The following is a 17,709-nucleotide window of genomic DNA, read 5'->3' on the forward strand; positions in this document are numbered from 1 at the left end:
CACTGGCGGGATCTCACCCAGCTTGGTGCACAGGGTGCCTTAGTGGTTGCTTAAGGGCCTCATTCTGAATGGATGGGGGGCGTCCTGCCTCCAAACGTGCCCAGCCTGTAGTGGTGCCCCCAGCTATGCTTAGCTTGAACTTTGGCTCAGGGTCACCACGCCTACCCCATGATGCTGCACATGCTCCATGTCCCTCTCAGTGTCCCACCCAGAGGACAGCCTGAGGCACTTGGGTGAGAAGGTTTGCATTCCACGATGTGCATCTGAGATCCAGAGTGCCCAAGGTCAACTGCATTGCCCACTGGACCAGCCCCTGATGCTGACCCACCCTTGAGGCTTGGCTGGGCTTGGAGGAATCCCAGGCATGAGGATGTATGAGGAACACTGAGCCTGACAGGCAAGGACAGACTGCACAGAGGCCTGGCCTGTGAGATTGGGCTGGAGCAACCAGTCCCCCTGAGCTGTGGGAGGCGCGGCCAAGGGGTGAGCAGAGAACAGTGACCCTCAACTTCAAGGGCAAGTCTAGTTTCATCCTCCAGTGGTGAGGATAATAATGCTTTCCTCGTTCCACCTCCTCCTCTCCCTCCCTTCCTCCTTGTCAACTGTTCTGTGTAGTGGAAAAGGCAGCAGGCAGTTTATTCTTGGTGACCTGACCTTGACCTTGAGCAAGCACTTCATCTCCATAGATCCAACCAGACAGATAAACCTCGTCATAAGAAGAGTCTTTAGGTTTTTGGCCGCAGGTCTGGGGAAGGCGCGGCCGGTGCTATGTCTGGCCACCAAGGTGGTAAAAAGCCCCTGAAATAGCCCAAGAAGCAGACCAAGGAGATGGACGAGGAAGGTAAGGCTTTCAAGCAGAAACAAAAAAAGAACAGAAGAAGAAACTCAAGGAACGAAAAGCAAAGGCCACGGGCAAAGGTCCCCTGGCCACCAGTAGAATAAGAAATCTGGCAAAAAATAAGACCGAGGCAATGATGAACCTTACTTCCTTTCCTTTTAAAATATCTGGATTCTCTGCTATAACATCTGTTAGCACCTATAGTTAAAATGAAGTGTTGTCTTGGAGCCTGTTGTACATTTAAGAAGAAACTTTTTGTGAAACAGTGAAGAAGAAGAAACCCTATGATGGTCCATCTCCAGTTCTCATTCAGCCATTCCGATCTTGGCTGTGCAGTCAAAGTAAACAAAATCCAGAGTCCTGTCAGAAACTCTTCTTTATTCTTTGTTACACCCAGAATTCTGTACCACCTGGAATTAAACCAACTCATTTGAAATTAAAAAAAAAGAGTCTTTAGGGCAGGGTTTCCAAGACCTTGCACCACTACTGACCCACTGAGCCGAGGCCTATTTGTGCCCCAAGCGTTGGTTAGCACCTGAGAGGAAATGACCCTTCTTGAGCTGACTGCAGAATCTCTTTAAGTGTGCAGTCGTCTTTGGTGCCCCAGCAAACATGAGGAGGTGATATGATCCCCATTTTACAGATGAGAAGACTGAACAGGGGAGGGGTACCAAGGTTGATAGGCCATCTCCTTCCATGCAATTTACAGCTTCTCAGAAACCTGCTGGAAGGTCAGCTATGAGTTGGTTCCAACTCTATGGCAATGAGAGTGAGTGAGAACCAAATGGTCAGCAGTTTGAATCCACCAGCTGCTCCTTGAGAGAAAGATGGGGAGTCTCCTCCCATCAAGATTTTACAGCCTTGCAAATCCGGGGGAGCATTGCTATGAAGACAGTAAGAATGGGATTAAGAAGCAAATTAATATATTCTTGGAACGGTGTCCCCCTACCTCCTTCTAGTCATTTACTACTAGAGAACTAACTTTTCTATTTACTAAGGGACAGGTTTTGAAGAGTTAATCAGACTGAGCTGGGGAGCAGCATAGAGTCATCTATAAGGTGACTGAAGGGGCCCCATGGCCTCAGCTTCTGGGTGTGGGGACAAGGAAACGCTGAGGCCCAGTTTCCCATGGAGTTCTCCGCCCAGCAGGGCCAGGGCTGGACTCTGCCCCAGGCCTGGAGCGAGGGCCTCTTTGCTGCATGGGGAGTGGCCTGGCCATGGCCTCCAGGGACAGGACACTCACAGGAGGTGCCCTCAGATGCTCATTTGCATGCTCTTTGTTTCACTGCCCACAGATTGGTCTGTCACCTGGGGAGCTGCCACCCTCTAAGGCCACACACCCCTGTTCCCTGAGTAGGTTCAAGGCACACGCCAGCTCCTGCAGGCAGCATCCTGAGGCACGGAGGTCTGTCATTTTCCCAGAGCAGAAACCCAGGGTGGGGCAAAGTAAAGGGTGGGGTGCAGTCAGCTCCCCAAATGACTGCAGCTGTGGGACCGACTCTGGGAGTCCCACGTCTGGGGCCAACAGTGACCTCAAACCCTACCCTGCCCACTTGACCTCACCTTGTCTCTCTTGGAAAAAGTTTCAGAAGCCCATCCCTCCAAGCTCTCTTCCTTCACCTCGGGTTCCCACTTCCGTCTCTGGAGACAGAGACAAAAGGCAGTAGTCTTCCTAGCACCCTGACATTTGCGGACGAGACATGTCATGAGCCTGGACTTGTGAAGCACAGTAGTCAAAATGGTGCTGGCAGGAGGGCTTTCGTGAGAGGCAGGAAACAAGTCTACTGAGAGAGAAGTCACTTTGCTCCGAGTTAACTGGTGTCAGAGTTGGCACCAGAACACACGTTTGCTTGAATTGGCTCATCTGTAACTGGCACGTACTAAGAAGCAGGACCCTCAGGGCTGACACAATGGGTTCCGCTTAGTTTGAGAGGGAAAGTGTGAGGGTGTGGCAAACAGGGCAGGCTGGAGATTTGGAAACTGTACCACTGATTAGCTGTGTGGCCTTGGGCAATGTGCTTAGCTTTTCTGTGCCTCAGTGTCCTCATCTGTAAAAGAACACCATCAGGTGAGCTCTGGTGGCCTAGTGGCAAGAATCTGCACTGTAATCCCAGAGGTGTGTGGTTCAAATCCACTGGATGCTCTGCTGGAGGAGGGACAATCTCCTGTACCAGTCACATCTGATTTGACAGTACACACACACACAATTTTAAATTTTAAAAAATTTTTTAAAGAAGAATACAATCAACCTGCCTTTTAGGATCACATGTGAAATACTCAGAACAGTGACAGGTACATAGCCAAAAATTCAACCCACTGCCACCCTATCAATTCCAACTCACAGTGGCCCTGTATGGCAGAGTACAACTGCCATAGGATTTCCGAGGCTCTATGTCTCAGGGAAGCAAACTGTCACATCTTGCTCCCAAGGAAATCAAACTGACAACTTTTTGATTAGTAACTTTGTGCTTAATCTCCACACCACCAAGGCTCCTCTTAGTACATGTTATGTGCTGTTGAGTTAGAACCAACCTATAACTGATCCTCCAGCGTATTTTCAGAGACAGTAAGTCACATGAAAGGAGCCTGCTCATCTTTTTCCCTTGGAACAGCTGATGGATTCAAACTGCTGGCCTTTGAATTAGAGCAACCCAACTCATTACCACTAGGCCAACAGAGCTCCCTCTTCAGCACACAGAGGTCATCTAAAAAAGGGAGAGTTAGTGAGTGGCCTAGTGGATAGGGAGTTATGCTCCCAGCACAAGGCTAGTGGTTCGAATTCACCAGCTGCTGTGAGGGCAAAAGATAGGCAGTCTCCTCTCATGTGTATTCCAGCCTCTGAAAACCTGCTGGAGGATCAGCTATGAGTCAGTTCCAACTTGACAGAAATGAGTGAGAATAATTACTCAGAGGGAGCCCTGATGACCTAGTCCACCAGCAGCTTAGTGAGAGAAAAGGGAGGCAATCTCCTCTCCTGTGTTTTACAGCCTCAGAAACACCCACCCAGTGGAGGGCCACCTATGAATAGGTTCTGATTTGATGACAGAGTATTAAGTGGATAATGGTGGTTCTGTGGTGGAATTCTCACCTTTATCTGAGAGACCTGGGTTTGGTTTCCAGCTAGGGCACTTGATGTACAGCCACCCCCTGTCTGTCCGGGAAGGCTTTTGTGTTGCTGTCATGCTGAACAGGTTTCAGCAGAACTTCTACACTCAGACTAGGAAGAAAGATCTGGCCGTCAACTTCTGAAAACCAGCCAATACAAACTTCATTGATCACAATGGTATGATGCACTGAGGTATGTCACCAGCCAAGCCAGTGCAAGTGATCCAGCTGCCTCTGACCCTGTGCTGAGCTAAAGGAGAGGTTTATTGCCTTCCAAGTCTGTTTTGCTGGGGGGCTGATGGGGAAACAGTGGGTACTCTCCTTTGGTGTGATTTACAGTCTCTGATGAAAACCCACTGGAGGGTCAGTTAGTCAGTCCTGACTCTTTGGCACAAAACAATACCAACATTGAAATGATTTGGTATTTGCCTCCACTGAACACACAGCCCCGTAGGAGGGCCAGCTAGGTGAGCCGCAGCAGCCGTGCCAGCTGGGATGAGCTGGGGCTTGCAGATGGAGGAGACAGGCGAGGGCGGGGACACTGATGTCTAGGAGCGTTCACTGGTGGTTCAGTGATAGGATTCTCAGCTTCCATGTGGGGAGAACTTAGATTTGATTCCTGGCCAGTCAACTCATGTAGAGCCATCACCCAGCTGTCAGTGGAGTTCTGCGTGTTGCTGTGATGTTGGACAGGTTTCAGAGAGTGTCCAGACTCTCCTGAAAGACAAACGAGAAGAAAAGCCTGACATTTGACTTGCAAAAATCCACCAGTAAAAAGTCTGCAGCCTATCATGTAGACGGTTTTGTGCCATTGTGTCTGGGGTTGCTACATGTCTTAGTGCAGCTACTAGTATAATTAATATAATATCGTTTAATGTAACAAGAGCAGTCAGGAAATAGGAGACACATTGCAATGGGAAAATCTGCAGTTAGGGACCTTTCCAAATTATTGAGGAGTAATGATGTCAGTTTGAGGACTAAGGTGTGTCTGATTCAGGCCATGGTCTTTCTGATTACTAGCTATGCATCCAAGAGCTGGACAATGAATATGGATGACAGAAAAAAATTGATGCCTTTGAGCTGTGGTGTTGGAGAGGAACACTGAACATTCCAAGGACGGACAAGAAAATGAATAGATATGTCTTGGAGTGGGTGCAGCCAGAGTGCTCTTTGGAGGCAAGAATGATGAGGCTTTGCCTCACATACTTTGGAAATATTGCTAGGAGGTGCTATTCCTTGGAGAAGGACATGATGCTGGGAAGGGTGGAGGGGTGGCGAAGGAGAGGAAGACCCTCAACCAGGTGGACTGACAATGTGGCTGCTGCAATGGGCTCTTGTGTGTCAGGAAGTGTGAGGATGGCGCAAGACAGGACTGGGTTCAGATCTTTTGTTCATAGGGTCGCTATGAGTTGTACTTGACTTGATGGCACCTAACAACAAAAATATAACATAATATTCTGTATTCGGATTCCTTAGATGAAGCTGGACTTTGGGACTTGCCCTAAGGTTCCGACAGTAACATATCACTCCCATGAGTACAGCAGGAAGTGGTGGGTGTACCCTGAAACCCCCTTCCATCCATTCTGTGATCTTGGGAGCCTTGAAGACTCTCATTTTTAGTATGTTGTCAGAGTGCTTGAAGATCAAAGAGTGAAGTGTGGGAAGGATCAACTTAGTCATAAGTCCATCTTCCTCCTCCATGCGTAATTATGCTCAACCACGCAGGGTGATCCAGGGGTGATTCTAGGATTGCAGGGTATTAAGCTTTGGTTGTTGACATTTTCCCCACCCTTGCCAGAGAGAGGATTGGAAGACCTGCTCCTTCAATGAGCCCTGGCGGCCTAGTCTATAGGGAGTTGTCCTGCTAACCCAAAGGCCGCCCCTCTCAGGTCATTTGAATCCACCAGTGGCTCAGAGGACGAAAGACAGTCTCCTATGTGATTTACAGCCTTAGAATTAGTTCCAACTCGGTGGCAAGGTAGGTTTGCAACTGGGCTCCACTAAGGGATTTGAGATAATATAGAGGCCTTAGGGCAATGGCGGGGCATTTATATGGAAGGAGAATTTAACGTCTCAGCCCCTGCCCTTCATCCACACTTCTCATGCAGGGTCACATCGCTGATAACTGACATTCCGAACATGCATTGAGATCTAAGACTTTCGGAGCTAAGCTCCCCAATATTTCTCCTTTCTAATTATGTTCATGAATAGTGGTGATGGTGTTCAACATGGTACATCGTGGTACAATTTACACCCCTGAATTACACACTTTAAAATGGTTTCAGTGGCATTTTATGATATATAGATATATAAAGATATAAATAAAAATATAAATATAAACATAAATATAGATGTCTACAATGGGGGGAGAAAAGGGAGGGGATGAAATAATAATTAGAAATCTCAATCCTGGCTTTCAAAGGGCTGGTCACCATCTCACCGACATCAGAATGGGCACACGTGGTGGACACTATTAGCTCGGGTTTTTGTGCATACACACGCATGAGTGTGCATACAATGCGTATCAGACTATCTTGGGGGCCATGTCTTCAATTTTGGGATTGCAGTGCAGTTTCCTGCCACTAGGCCACCAGAGCTCGCCATGTCTTCAATTTAGATTAGCCTTTGCCCTATCTTGGTTTTAAAATCACTGGGTTTAAGAGATATTAAGGACAGGCATGTGTCAGCCAAGTAAAACAAATGAAAGCAGAATGAAAGACAAAAGTTTGGTTTGAGGCCATTCCGGTTTCAAAGTTCTTTAACATGAGAAGATGAACTGTTCACTTTCCCCAGGGGACTGAGATATTCCAGCAACACAGCTGGTGGTGGCTCCCTGAATCAGGATGTTCCCAAAATCTTAACCTTGAATTCTCCCTTCCTAGATCTTATGCTCAATGGGCTAGCACCATCTGTGTGTAAAAACCAGACAAGCTTTGTGTCCAGCTTTGAAGGGCACTCACAGCACTTGGACTCTGGGCTCCCAGGAGCTCCCAGATCTCATTGGCAGACCTAGGGACCATCTAGAGAATAAATGAAAAATAAGTCACAGCCAAGTCGGTTCCAACTCGTGCCAAACCCGCACGTGTCAGAGAGAAGGGCTGGTGCTCGCAGGGTTTCTGATGGCTGTGATCTTTGGCAGTAGCTTGCCAGGCCTTTCTTCTGAGGCACCTCTTGGAATCATCAGCCTTTCAATGCCTAGCCAAGTACTTAGCCGTGTGCACCATCTGGAGCCTCTAGACAGCACAGGAAGTACCACTTTATAGGCCTTGGCTGTGGATTGCTCCAAGCAGGACCAGGTCAGTGTGGGTTGCTGTAGACAAGACCTTTGTAATAACCACCACAATGACATTTATGGGGTTTTAACTGCCTGTCAGGAGCTAAGAGCTCTTCTCTTTTGTGTATTGCATCATACCACATCCCTGTCGACAGATTCTATTTTCATCACCACTTCCCAGAGGGGGAACCGGAAACAATGAGAGTGGAAATAACTTGCATAGTCATAGAGCTAGTCGCTGGCAGAGTTGGGATTCAAGCCCAGTGCAGTCGGGCTCTAAAATCCAGTGTTCTTAGCCCTGTACCGTCTCCCTGCAGAGTCTGAACTAATTTTTGAAGGTTGAGAAAGTTTAATCATTAAAAAGACCAAAGATGTTAGTGGTGGTTCACTGGTAGACTTCTTGCTTCCATGTGGGGAACCCAGGATGGAGTCCCAGTCAGTGAACTTCCATCACCTCCCACATGTCAGTGCAGCTTCCCGACCAAGAGTCAGGGGCTCATTCCAAAACCACAACAAAGTACCAAAGGGTGGGAGAACCACGAGCCTAGGTTTGGTAGTAGTTATGTGGAACTTTCAGCAACTTTTCAAACTTTTCTGACCCTCAGTTTTCATATCTGCTAAATGGTAATAGAATCTTCTTTACAGAGTGGTATGGCTAACGTGACATGCTTAGATATGGTGTTGAAGTTGTCAAAGATGTCACCATTCTTGGATTAAGGCCCATTGAAGCAGCCATCAGAACCAAAACTCTCACTGCATATTGCTTTTGGCAAAACTGCTGCAGAAGATCTCTTTAAAATAGTTTAAAAAACCAATAATTTCACTTTGGATACTAAAGTGTACCTTGTCCAAATCATGGTATTTTTCAACCATCTCATTTGCTTGTGAAATCTGGACTATGACTAAAGAAGGCCAAAGAATTATTTTGTTGGTGGAAAAAGCTAACTATGTGACTGTCAGAAGGAACAAAGATGTCCTGGAAAAAGCACAATCAGAATCCTCCTTAGAAGAGAGGATGGAGAGATGTCACATCACATGCCAGTTAACTATGAGTCAGACCAGACTCAAGGCATCGAACAACAAGAAAATTATTTTCAAATTATGTACACGAACTTTGTAAGGAAGCCAGGATAAAATAAAAATTTTATTTGGAAAATAATAATATTTTCAGAAATGGAGGAGGGAGAGAGGCACATGCTGACAAACTCCCGGTGTCAGAAATGAGCCTGAAGAGGGTGGATGGTAGGGCCAGTCAAACTCCAATATGAAATCGGTGTTACGAGTGAATGGGAAATAAAAGCTGAATGGGAAGCAAAAGATAGGTAATTATTATCTTGAAAGTGACTATTAAACGCCGCACTCAAAAAAATCCTCATTGCCATCGAGTCGGATCTGACCCTCCATTGATGCTGGAAATCACATGGGAGGCGACTATCTTCCTCTCACTTGGTGGATTCGAACCACCAGACAAGCAACATTTTTCATATTACAACTCGCTGTGGACTAAGCCACCAGAGCTGCAGAGAGCTCTTCAAAATGTCAGATGGGTGGCCTCTATAGACATATGAAAATATATTTTTGGAGCAAAAAAATAGAATGCAAAATCACATGTACAAGCTGTTAAGCCTGGAGATGAGCCTCTGGAATGCTGCAAATATTCCAGACTTTTATTTTTCTATGGAGACATTATTCTGGAAGGGTGGATGGTCAGGGAAAGAGAGGAAGACCCTCAACAAGATGGATTGGCCCAGTGGTGGGTTGGAACACATTAGAGATGGTGAAGATAGGGCAACATCAGCTCTTTTGTTCAGAAGGTCTTATGACTCTGCAATAGTCATTGCATTACCATTATGACTCAATGGCCCTTAACCACAACAAGCATATCTGGGCATCTAGAGAAAAAATAAAGCAAAAGGAGTCTAAGCCAAGGGGTTTGGCTTTAACCTATGGGCATCATGCTGATTTTAATATTTGTTTATTTGATTTGGCTTGGTTTTCTTTCTAAAACAGAAATGCAATTCATATACCATAAAACATAAAAGAACCTGTTGCCACTGAGTCGTCTCTGACCTGTGGTGACCTCCTGGGTGTGAGTACAGCTGTGTTCCTTGGAGGTTTCAGATGGCTGCTTTTTTGCAAGTAGATCACCACACCTTTCTTCTGTGACACCTCTGGGTAAACAGTAAACTCTTTACAAAAGTCATCCTTTAGAAAGAGGAAGTTTTTGCTTAGGGGGCACAGACTTTACGCTAATTGTGGTGAAATTATTTGAATAAGGATAGTGAGAAGATTTGTACAACTTGAAGAATATAACCAATGTTAACGGAATTGTACATGCAGAAATGGTTGAGAAACAATAGGGATTTTTTTATTAAGCGTATTTTTGAAATTTACTCTTCTTTTTCATAAACTCACAAGGATATGCCACCATTGCTATCCCTGGTCACTGCACATTCTTAAACAGTAAAATGGCCTCACAGCGCAGCAATTTAAGAACAACCTGTCTTTCCTTGTGCCCTTTCAGAATGCCCAGGAGAACCATGGGCTGGCTGTGCCCACCCCCTGTGTCCCAGACGACTTTGCAGACAAAGATGTGACAGGTAAGAGAACCCTGAGCTGGGCCTTGCCCATTTTTTTCTTCTTTCCTCTTTGTATCTTCAATGCAAAAGGCAAGAATCTGCTCTACCTTCCCAACTTGGGAGTAAGCTTCCAGTTCCCAATCACAGCCATTCTTGTGGGCCTCACACCTCTTAGCTATTGGCTACAGAGGGAGGAAGCAGAGGGGCTTGGAACCAAAATGCAGGGTTGGCTAAGGTTCCGCTTCTGGTGCAGGAAGGCTGGTGAGGAGACAAGGGCCAGAGGAGCAAGGAACAAGGGCAGCACCAAGGGATAGTGAGCACCCTGGAGGCAGCCAGACCTGGCTTTTTTAAAATTTTTAAATTTTATTATTTTCTCGGTGTGTGTACCGTCAAATTGGATCTGACTGGTATAGGAGGAAATGGCCCCTCCTTCTCCGGCACAACATCTGGTGGATTTGAACCACATATCTCTGGGATTGCAGTGCAGCTTCTTGTCACTAGGCCACCAGAGCTTCCCCAGACCTGGCTTTGAAATCAGCTCCCTAGCAAGTAGGCTTTGCTCCCTTGGGCACATCGCTTAACTCCTTGCACCTCTATGTCTTCCAATGAGCTCGGGAACAATTCCAATTCTTGAGAAGCACACACATACTCTCTCTTCTGCTCTCTATCTTTATCTCTCTCTGTGTCTCCCTCTCTTTCCCTGTCTCGTCTCTGTCTCTCTCCTTGTAAGGATTACCATACCAGACCCAGCCTCTTTTGGATGCATTTCCTGCTTTCCTCCCCGACCTCCCTCTGTTCTAACCATACCTGCCTCTTTTACTCCTGAAATCTCCCGACATGTTTTCGCCTCTTGGTCTTTGCACAGCCGTCCTCTCTCAAATGTTCTACCCCTTGATGTGTATATGGCCCCTCCCTCTTTCTATCTTTGCTGAACTGTCAACTTTTTGGTGAGGTCGACGGCTGCCACCCCTTCCTTGATTTCCCCCCATGTTTTTGTTGTCAGGTACTATTCATTTACTTTCAACCTGTAGTGACCCCATGTGACAGCACAACTTCCCTGAAAAGGTTCCTTGGCTTTAATCCTCACAGGAGTAGATGGCCAGTTCTTTCTCCCACAGGGCTGCTGGGCAGGCTCAAACCACCAGCCTTTTGGTTCACAGCTGAGCACTGAACCGTTAACGCCACCTGGCCACTTTGTATTTCCTCCATAATCTAATGGGTGCTAATTGGCTGTTGTCACTGAGTCTCCCATTAAAGCGGGAGCTTCAGAAAGGCAGCACTTCGTGTCTGGTTTTTGGTTGGGTGTTTTGGTGTGTGACTGCTGTATCCCAGCACCTAACTCAGTGCCTGGCACTCGGGTGCTCGGTGAGTGTTGGCGTCCCCCGACCCACTCTCACAGGAGGTACAGGCCCCTCAATCTGCTCTTAGTTTGAAAGTCAGGCAGCTCCTAGGAGCCCTAGGAGCTTTGTGCTAGGAACTTGTAGTAAGCCATACTGCAGCCATTTTATGCCAGGTTCAAATGTGCAGATGTTTGAAAGGGAGCAAAAACAAGTTTAATCGTTCCTTGAACCCCAAGGCCAAGCAGGGATGTGCAGAATGGTATGTCCCTCCCCAAACAAAGACTCTGTTCTGATGGCCTTGCTTGCTAATTGGAAGCCTTGCTAGCAGGTGGCTCATAACTCAGAACAAATATGTTGTCGGCCTTGAGGCTGAGTTGTTTTTCTGTTCACTGCAGAATATAAGACAGGAGTTCAATAATAAAATTTGCTATCCGCCATCAGCTGGTAGCTTCTCTGTGTCTTTAATCCACGTCTTTCCCTCTGGGTATCTGGATCAATATAACAAGGCAGGACCCTGTTAGGAACTGACAGATGGGAGACACAAATGGGGAGATGGTAGATTTTGAGGAGGGGGCTGGGGACTGGGTCCAAGAAAAGGGAAGAGGGGTCCAGTATCTCTGGCATCCAGGTTCCCTTCCTTATGTACACCCCGTTTTATATCAGTCTAGAATCTGCCTCAAAAGTTCTCTATGAGGAGGAAAACTGTTCTCAGTAGATCAGAGGTCTCTAGACAGCAAGCCGAAACAGTTGTTTGTACAAATTGCTCCCTCCTTCAGTTCTTTGCGTCCTTACTGAGGAGGTCCCCAGGCTTCTCTCTCTGATTTGACTCTCACTTTCTATCTTAAATGTGTGGAAAATACAAGCATAGGTGGGAGACATCGAAGTGCTTATCATGTATTTTATGAATTTGCCTATTCTGGAAGCTCTGGTGGTTTAGTTGGTTGTGCTGCCAACCCAAAGGCAGGTGGTTTGAATCCACCAATTGCCACTGTGGAGAAAGATGGGCAATCTCTGAAAACCAGCTGGAAGTTCAGCTGAGTCGGTCCCCATGGCAATGAGTTGTTTTATTGTTCACTATGGACCTGACAAGGAGTCCTGATAGCACAGCAGTTAAGCATGTAGCTGCTACGTGAAAGGTTGATAGTTTGAACCCATCTAGCAGCTCTATAGGAGAAAGACCTGGTGATTGGCTTTCATAAGAATTACAGCTAAGAAAGTCAATTCTACTCTGTCGCATGAGGTCACTGTTAGTAGAAAGTGACTTGTCAGTACCCAAAACCAATATGGGCCTACATTTTCCTATTTAATCCTCCCAATAGCTGTAGGAGGAAAGCCTTACCATTATGTCCATTTTATAGATGTTGAAACTGAGGTTCAGCAAGATTAGTGTGTCCAAAAACAGACAACTAAAAAGTTGTAGAGCTAGGATTCAAACACCTGGCCTTTTTTTGGCTTTCTATCAGTCAGGATCTTGGCAGGAAACACTTGGCAGGTGGCACACTCTCTCAAAGGGGATAATCAAAGAAAATGATACTGGAATGTGATCAGGTTTCTGGAGACCAAAGTAGACAGTGATGGCCCCCAGACTGCCAACAGCGGGGAGCTGCTGTGGTCCCTGAGCTGTGGCCAGAAAGCTGCCCAGTGGGAACTGGGGCCTCTGGGAGACAAAAGTAGCTGCTACCAACTGGCAGATACTGGGAGGGAGCTGCGGATAAACAGCAAAGTCTCATCCTCCACCCTCCCGTGCTCTTCCCCTGCCCTTGGTTCTCCTTGTTTCCCACTGTCTGAAACCACTGAAGGGTGAGGGAGCTCAGCTCCAGGAAGGATGGACAGTGCCTCTGGAGGGCCAAACAGAGGATATTTCGTTCAGGACCTAAAGGCTGTGCCAGCGATAGGGAGGGAAGAAAGACACCTAAGGACAGTTTAGAAGACGGCCAATACAGTTGCTTTTGATTATTGTTCAGTACTAAAGGCAGGAAGCCGGCCAGTTATTCTCCAGGGTGCCCTCTGACCTGGCCTAGGCTGCCATGGCTCTTCCTCATCTTTGCCTCTCCTTTCTTTCAGGGAACCTCGTAAATGGCAACCTCCGCCTGTACAGCTCTGTGGGGGACCTAAGGCCTGGGCAGTATGACCATGACCCACTCATCCCCCCACCTCCCCCTGGCCCGGCCCCAGGGCCACCCTCAGATTTCTTGCAACCTCGAGGGGAGTCCCCACCCCCACCTCCACCTTCCACAGCTCCTCCTCCGCCTCCCCTGCTTCTGGAACCTCCACCTCCCCCCCCTCCTACCACTGCCCCACCTCCACCTCCTGTATTGGGAGCCCTGTCCCCCCCATCTACACCCAGCCCTCCTGACTTCATTCCCCCAGCCCCACCCTTGGCCTCTTCAGCACGCCCACCTCCCCCTCTGCCAGCCCCAGCACCCCCAGCTCCAGTGTCTCCTCATACACAGTCAGGACCATACCTCTTTCCCCTTGGGGGAGCCTCCAAGTGGAAATCAGATGTAGCACTGAATGGCAGGCTGACAGTGACTCCTCAAACCAGCCCCCCTAGGAGCCCTGTTGAGCCCAAGGGGAGCTCGCTGGGACCCAAGCAAGAGATCCACCTCACCTTTCCCCGTTCGTTCAAGGTGCCTCCCCCAACACCAGTCAGGACTTCATCTATACAACCTCAGGAAACACGGGAGGCTTCCCGAGAGCAAGAGGGGGCCACTAAGAAGGTCCCTAAACGACTCCCACTGCCCCCCAGCTTCCACATCCGCCCTGCATCCCAGGTGTACCCTGACAAGGAGCCTGAGCCAGGCAGCCCAGTGGAGCTCAAAGCACCTACGCCAAGCAGCCCACGGCTGGATCGGACCCAGACCCAGATCCACACCCACACCCACACAGATGAGCACACTGCGACCCCACCCTCAGCCCCTCCTCTGCCCCCTCCTGCACCCCCCCTCCCACCCCCAGCACCTCCTCTACCCCCAGCTGCCCCTCCTTTGCTTTCTGCTGAGAAAGTATCTCCCCCACTTGCTGGATTTTCAAAAAGCTCCAAACCCAGCTGTTCTGCCCCTAAACCCAAATGCCCCAGCCCAGAGGAATCAGACTCTTCAGACTCCGAGGACTGGTGGAATCCCAGCCAGATGGAGAAACTGCGGAGAGAGTTGGCAGCCTATCTGTGTGGCTCCAGGAAAGAGGACCGATCCCTCAGTCACAGGCCGAGCCCAGGGGTGGCTTCTCAGGGAAAGGAGGACAAGAAGGGCCCCGACCTGCCAGAAAAGGAAGCTCCCCTAAGTGTGCCAGAGGAGGCTCCCTTAAGCTTACCAGAGAAGCACGCCCCCTCAAGCATGCCAGAGAAGCAGCCCCTCACAAGCGTGCCAGACACGGAGGCTCCTCAAAGTGTTCCCCAAAAGGACAGCCCTCACAGCAATGGTCTCCCAGAGAAGGAGGCTGCTGCCAGCTTGACCCTGCCCCCAGTGGACTACACCCCTCAAGACTCTCAGACCGCCAGTGTCCAGCAGATCCGGAAGGAGCTAGAAGCCCGACTTTCCTTGCAGACAGAGAAGGAAGCCAAGCCCAGTTTAGGGTCTTTGCCACCCAAACCCCTCCTAGAAGGAAACAGGATTTTTGAAAATGGGGCTGGCAATGCCAAATACACCAAGCCTGTGGGCAAGAATCTGCCAACAGCATCCAGACCACCCCTGCCAACCAAGCCCAAGCCCACACCTGGGCCAGCCATACCACCTAAGCCCACCCCTGGATCAGTCACACCACCTAAGGCCACTAAGCCAGCGAAAGCAGTTGAAGCCAGCCCTGGGTCAGTCACACCGCTCAAGGCCACCACTGAGCCAGCCACACCACCTAAAGCTGCTCCTGGACCTGCCACACCTCCCACAGCCACAACTCGGCCAGCTGGGCATGAGGACAACCCAGCAGAATCTCAAGAACCTGCAGTACACTCGCAGCCAGAGGCAAAAGGGCCCCCCTCAGAGCCCAGTAAGCTGCTTACACAGGGAGTCACTTCATCTCCAGGCCTCCCACGAAAGAAATCCTCTATCCACGAAGAGGCACCGTATCTCTATAAGCCCCATAGCAGCCAAAATGGCATGAGTGGGGCCAGAAGAGAGACTGCGGGGTCACAGGAGCCTGTGGAAGTGAAAGAGCCCCAAAGCCTGCCTTCCAAGACCCCTGTCTCAACCTCAACCACTGATGAACTCCTCAGGCATCCAGTGACCGGGGAGGTGGTGGAGCGCGGCTCTCCAATGGCCTTGCTCCTTGCTGCCCGGCAGAGGGCGCAGAAGGGCAGGCCCGGAGGGGCAGCCCCTGGGCGGTCCTCCCTGCCAGGCAGTCTGCGGCTCCACGGTGGACTCCCTGACGCAGGCTCGGGGAGCATCACCTACAAAGACAGCCAGCTTAACTCCTTCACCGTGGTCCCCAAGCCATCCAAGGAGATCAGAAAGGAACCTCAGTTGGACTTTTCAGCCCAGCCCGCGGTACCCAGTCCGTGGAAGCCACAGCAGCTCTGCAGAGACGCGGAGGGTACAGAGCCAAGCCGCTGGTACAGGTGGACCAAGGCAGAGCCCCAGGCGCCGGTGCCCTGGGGAAAATCTGCCCCTTCCAACCTCCCGCACGGCCGCCCGCTGTCCAAGTCCTCCCCTTCTTCGCCTTCCCTCAAGACGGAAGAGGAGTTCAGCTTTGAGGTCATCCCACCGCCGCCAGAGTTCAGCAATGACCCTGAACCCCCGGCCCCGGACCTTCAGTATCCTGGACACCGGGGCTCCCCGCCCCGGAACAACTTTTCGGACCTGGGGAAGCCCCTGGACGCGGGCCCTGCCACCTCCCGAGTTCAGGGCTTCTCCAGCTTTCCCACGAGCGCAGACCACCCGGGGACCGGAGGCCTGGAGCGCTTCTCGGCGGGCGGCCGATCGCTCATCAAGAAACGCCTGTACGTTGGAGAGCCGCGCCCCAGCCCCGGGCCGCCTTGCGGGGGTACCAGCCGCAGCCTGAGCTCCCCCAACTGTTTTGGGCCCCAGCCAGGAGGACCCTTCGGAGCAGTTGGAGGCCCAGAGATGCGACGCGTCAACTCGGTGGGCCGGGGTCTCCCCGGCGGCTTGCAGACGCGGAGAATGTCCTTGGAGGGATCCCGGGGAGGACAGTTCGCGGGCGGCGCGGGGGACACCAAGTACAAATCACCCAGCGCGGACTACGGCTTCGTCCCTGCTGCCAGCAGGTGAGCTGGGGTGGGGGCCGTGAGACGGAGGGGGATCATATCGGGGACCCCCCCCCCGCAAGGACCGGGCCACTCCCATGAGTACAAGGAGATTTAGTGTGTGAATAGTCCGAATGATTTAGGTGACCTAAAAGTTGATGGTTCAGAATTTCAAACTTTCCAATGAATACACTCTAGTAATCTTCCATAAAGATGACAGCCGAGAAGAGTCCCAAGGAGCAGTTCTACTCTGTAACGCACGGGGTCGCCTTGAGTCAGCATGGACTCCTTGGCGAAGGGTTTGTTTTGGGTTTTTTTTTCCAATCCAGAGATACATGTTCCAATGCAGTACCTATTTTCCATAAATGGTTTTGGTAAGAGGAATAGTGTAAATGTGGATACATTTCCACTATTCCTCCTCCATGCCACAATATAGTGTTATTAGCTTGAGCAGTTATAAATCCATTGCCATCCTTACTCTAACTTAATCCTTTTTTTTAAATTTAAATTTGTTATTAATTTCAGTGAAAATTTACAGAGGCTTTGGATTTCCATTCATTCATTGTTGTAGATGGGTTTTGGTTTTGAACTTGGGCTTTTAGGACAGAGAGAAGGGGAGAGGGCACACTTTGCCTAAAGAGGGCGCTGTTGGACGTTCTCGCTCCCCCCCCCCATCCCTCCTCTCTCTTGTCCCCACGCCCTGTTGTCCTAGAACTGTAGGGTTAAGGAGGGGTGGGTGCTGACTGATCCACAACCAGGCTACAAGGGAAGATTTCTAAGTAGAAGGGCACTGGATACGTGTCCTGTCATCAAGAAGGGACACCCATGACAAATATTGTCAGCCTTGGGGTCTCTTAATAAGCCCAGGGTTTCTGGGGGCAGATACGACAGTGCTAAATGGCATCTTTTCCTTTCGTATCCTGCAGGGGATGGGAAGGGTGATTAATTAACTAACTGCATGCAGCTGGTAACCTCCCCCTTCTCCTTCCCACCTCCAGGTCTCCCCACAGTGGGCCTCACTATGGCAGCCCTGTCAACACTTTCACGGTGAGACCAGGCACCCACCATCCTATCTCCTATGCCTACTCCGGGGCCCATCGGAAAGCTACGTCCTGAGCCCGGAGTTGTCCAAGCACTACTCCAAAGGGTTGGATCTGGGCACTTGTTTTTGTGGGGGGTGGGAGGAGCAGAGAGGTGTCTTTGTTCCTCGAAGACAAAACAGGAACAGAGAGTGAGAGGCAGGAGCCCAGGGAAGTCCAAGAATGGGCATGGCTATTGACTGTTTTCATCTGGGGACGGGAGAGGCAAGAGGGAACCTTTAGGGACCTGACGTCTGGGTTTCCACTATCTGGTACTATCTGTGTTAGCTAAACTTC

At 49.7% G+C, this 17,709-nt stretch overlaps 1 protein-coding gene across 1 annotated transcript in view; it reads left to right on the plus strand.

Moving 5' to 3' along the window:
• LOC102852702 (chromosome unknown open reading frame, human C6orf132) overlaps window positions 1-17,449 on the plus strand; it is a 38,942-nt gene extending 21,493 nt beyond the window's left edge. Inside the window, exons 3-6 of the mRNA XM_006881992.1 lie at window positions 9,742-9,817; window positions 13,201-14,408; window positions 14,487-16,354; window positions 17,332-17,449. Of these exons, the coding sequence (XP_006882054.1) occupies window positions 9,742-9,817; window positions 13,201-14,408; window positions 14,487-16,354; window positions 17,332-17,449 (3,270 nt within the window). The remainder of the gene's footprint in view (window positions 1-9,741; window positions 9,818-13,200; window positions 14,409-14,486; window positions 16,355-17,331) is intronic.
• Window positions 17,450-17,709: the final 260 nt, after the last annotated feature.

This window comes from Elephantulus edwardii, unplaced genomic scaffold (assembly GCF_000299155.1).
Source record: "Elephantulus edwardii isolate Elephantulus edwardi_28Jun2011 unplaced genomic scaffold, EleEdw1.0 scaffold00017, whole genome shotgun sequence".
NCBI classification, from domain to species: Eukaryota; Metazoa; Chordata; class Mammalia; order Macroscelidea; family Macroscelididae; genus Elephantulus; species Elephantulus edwardii.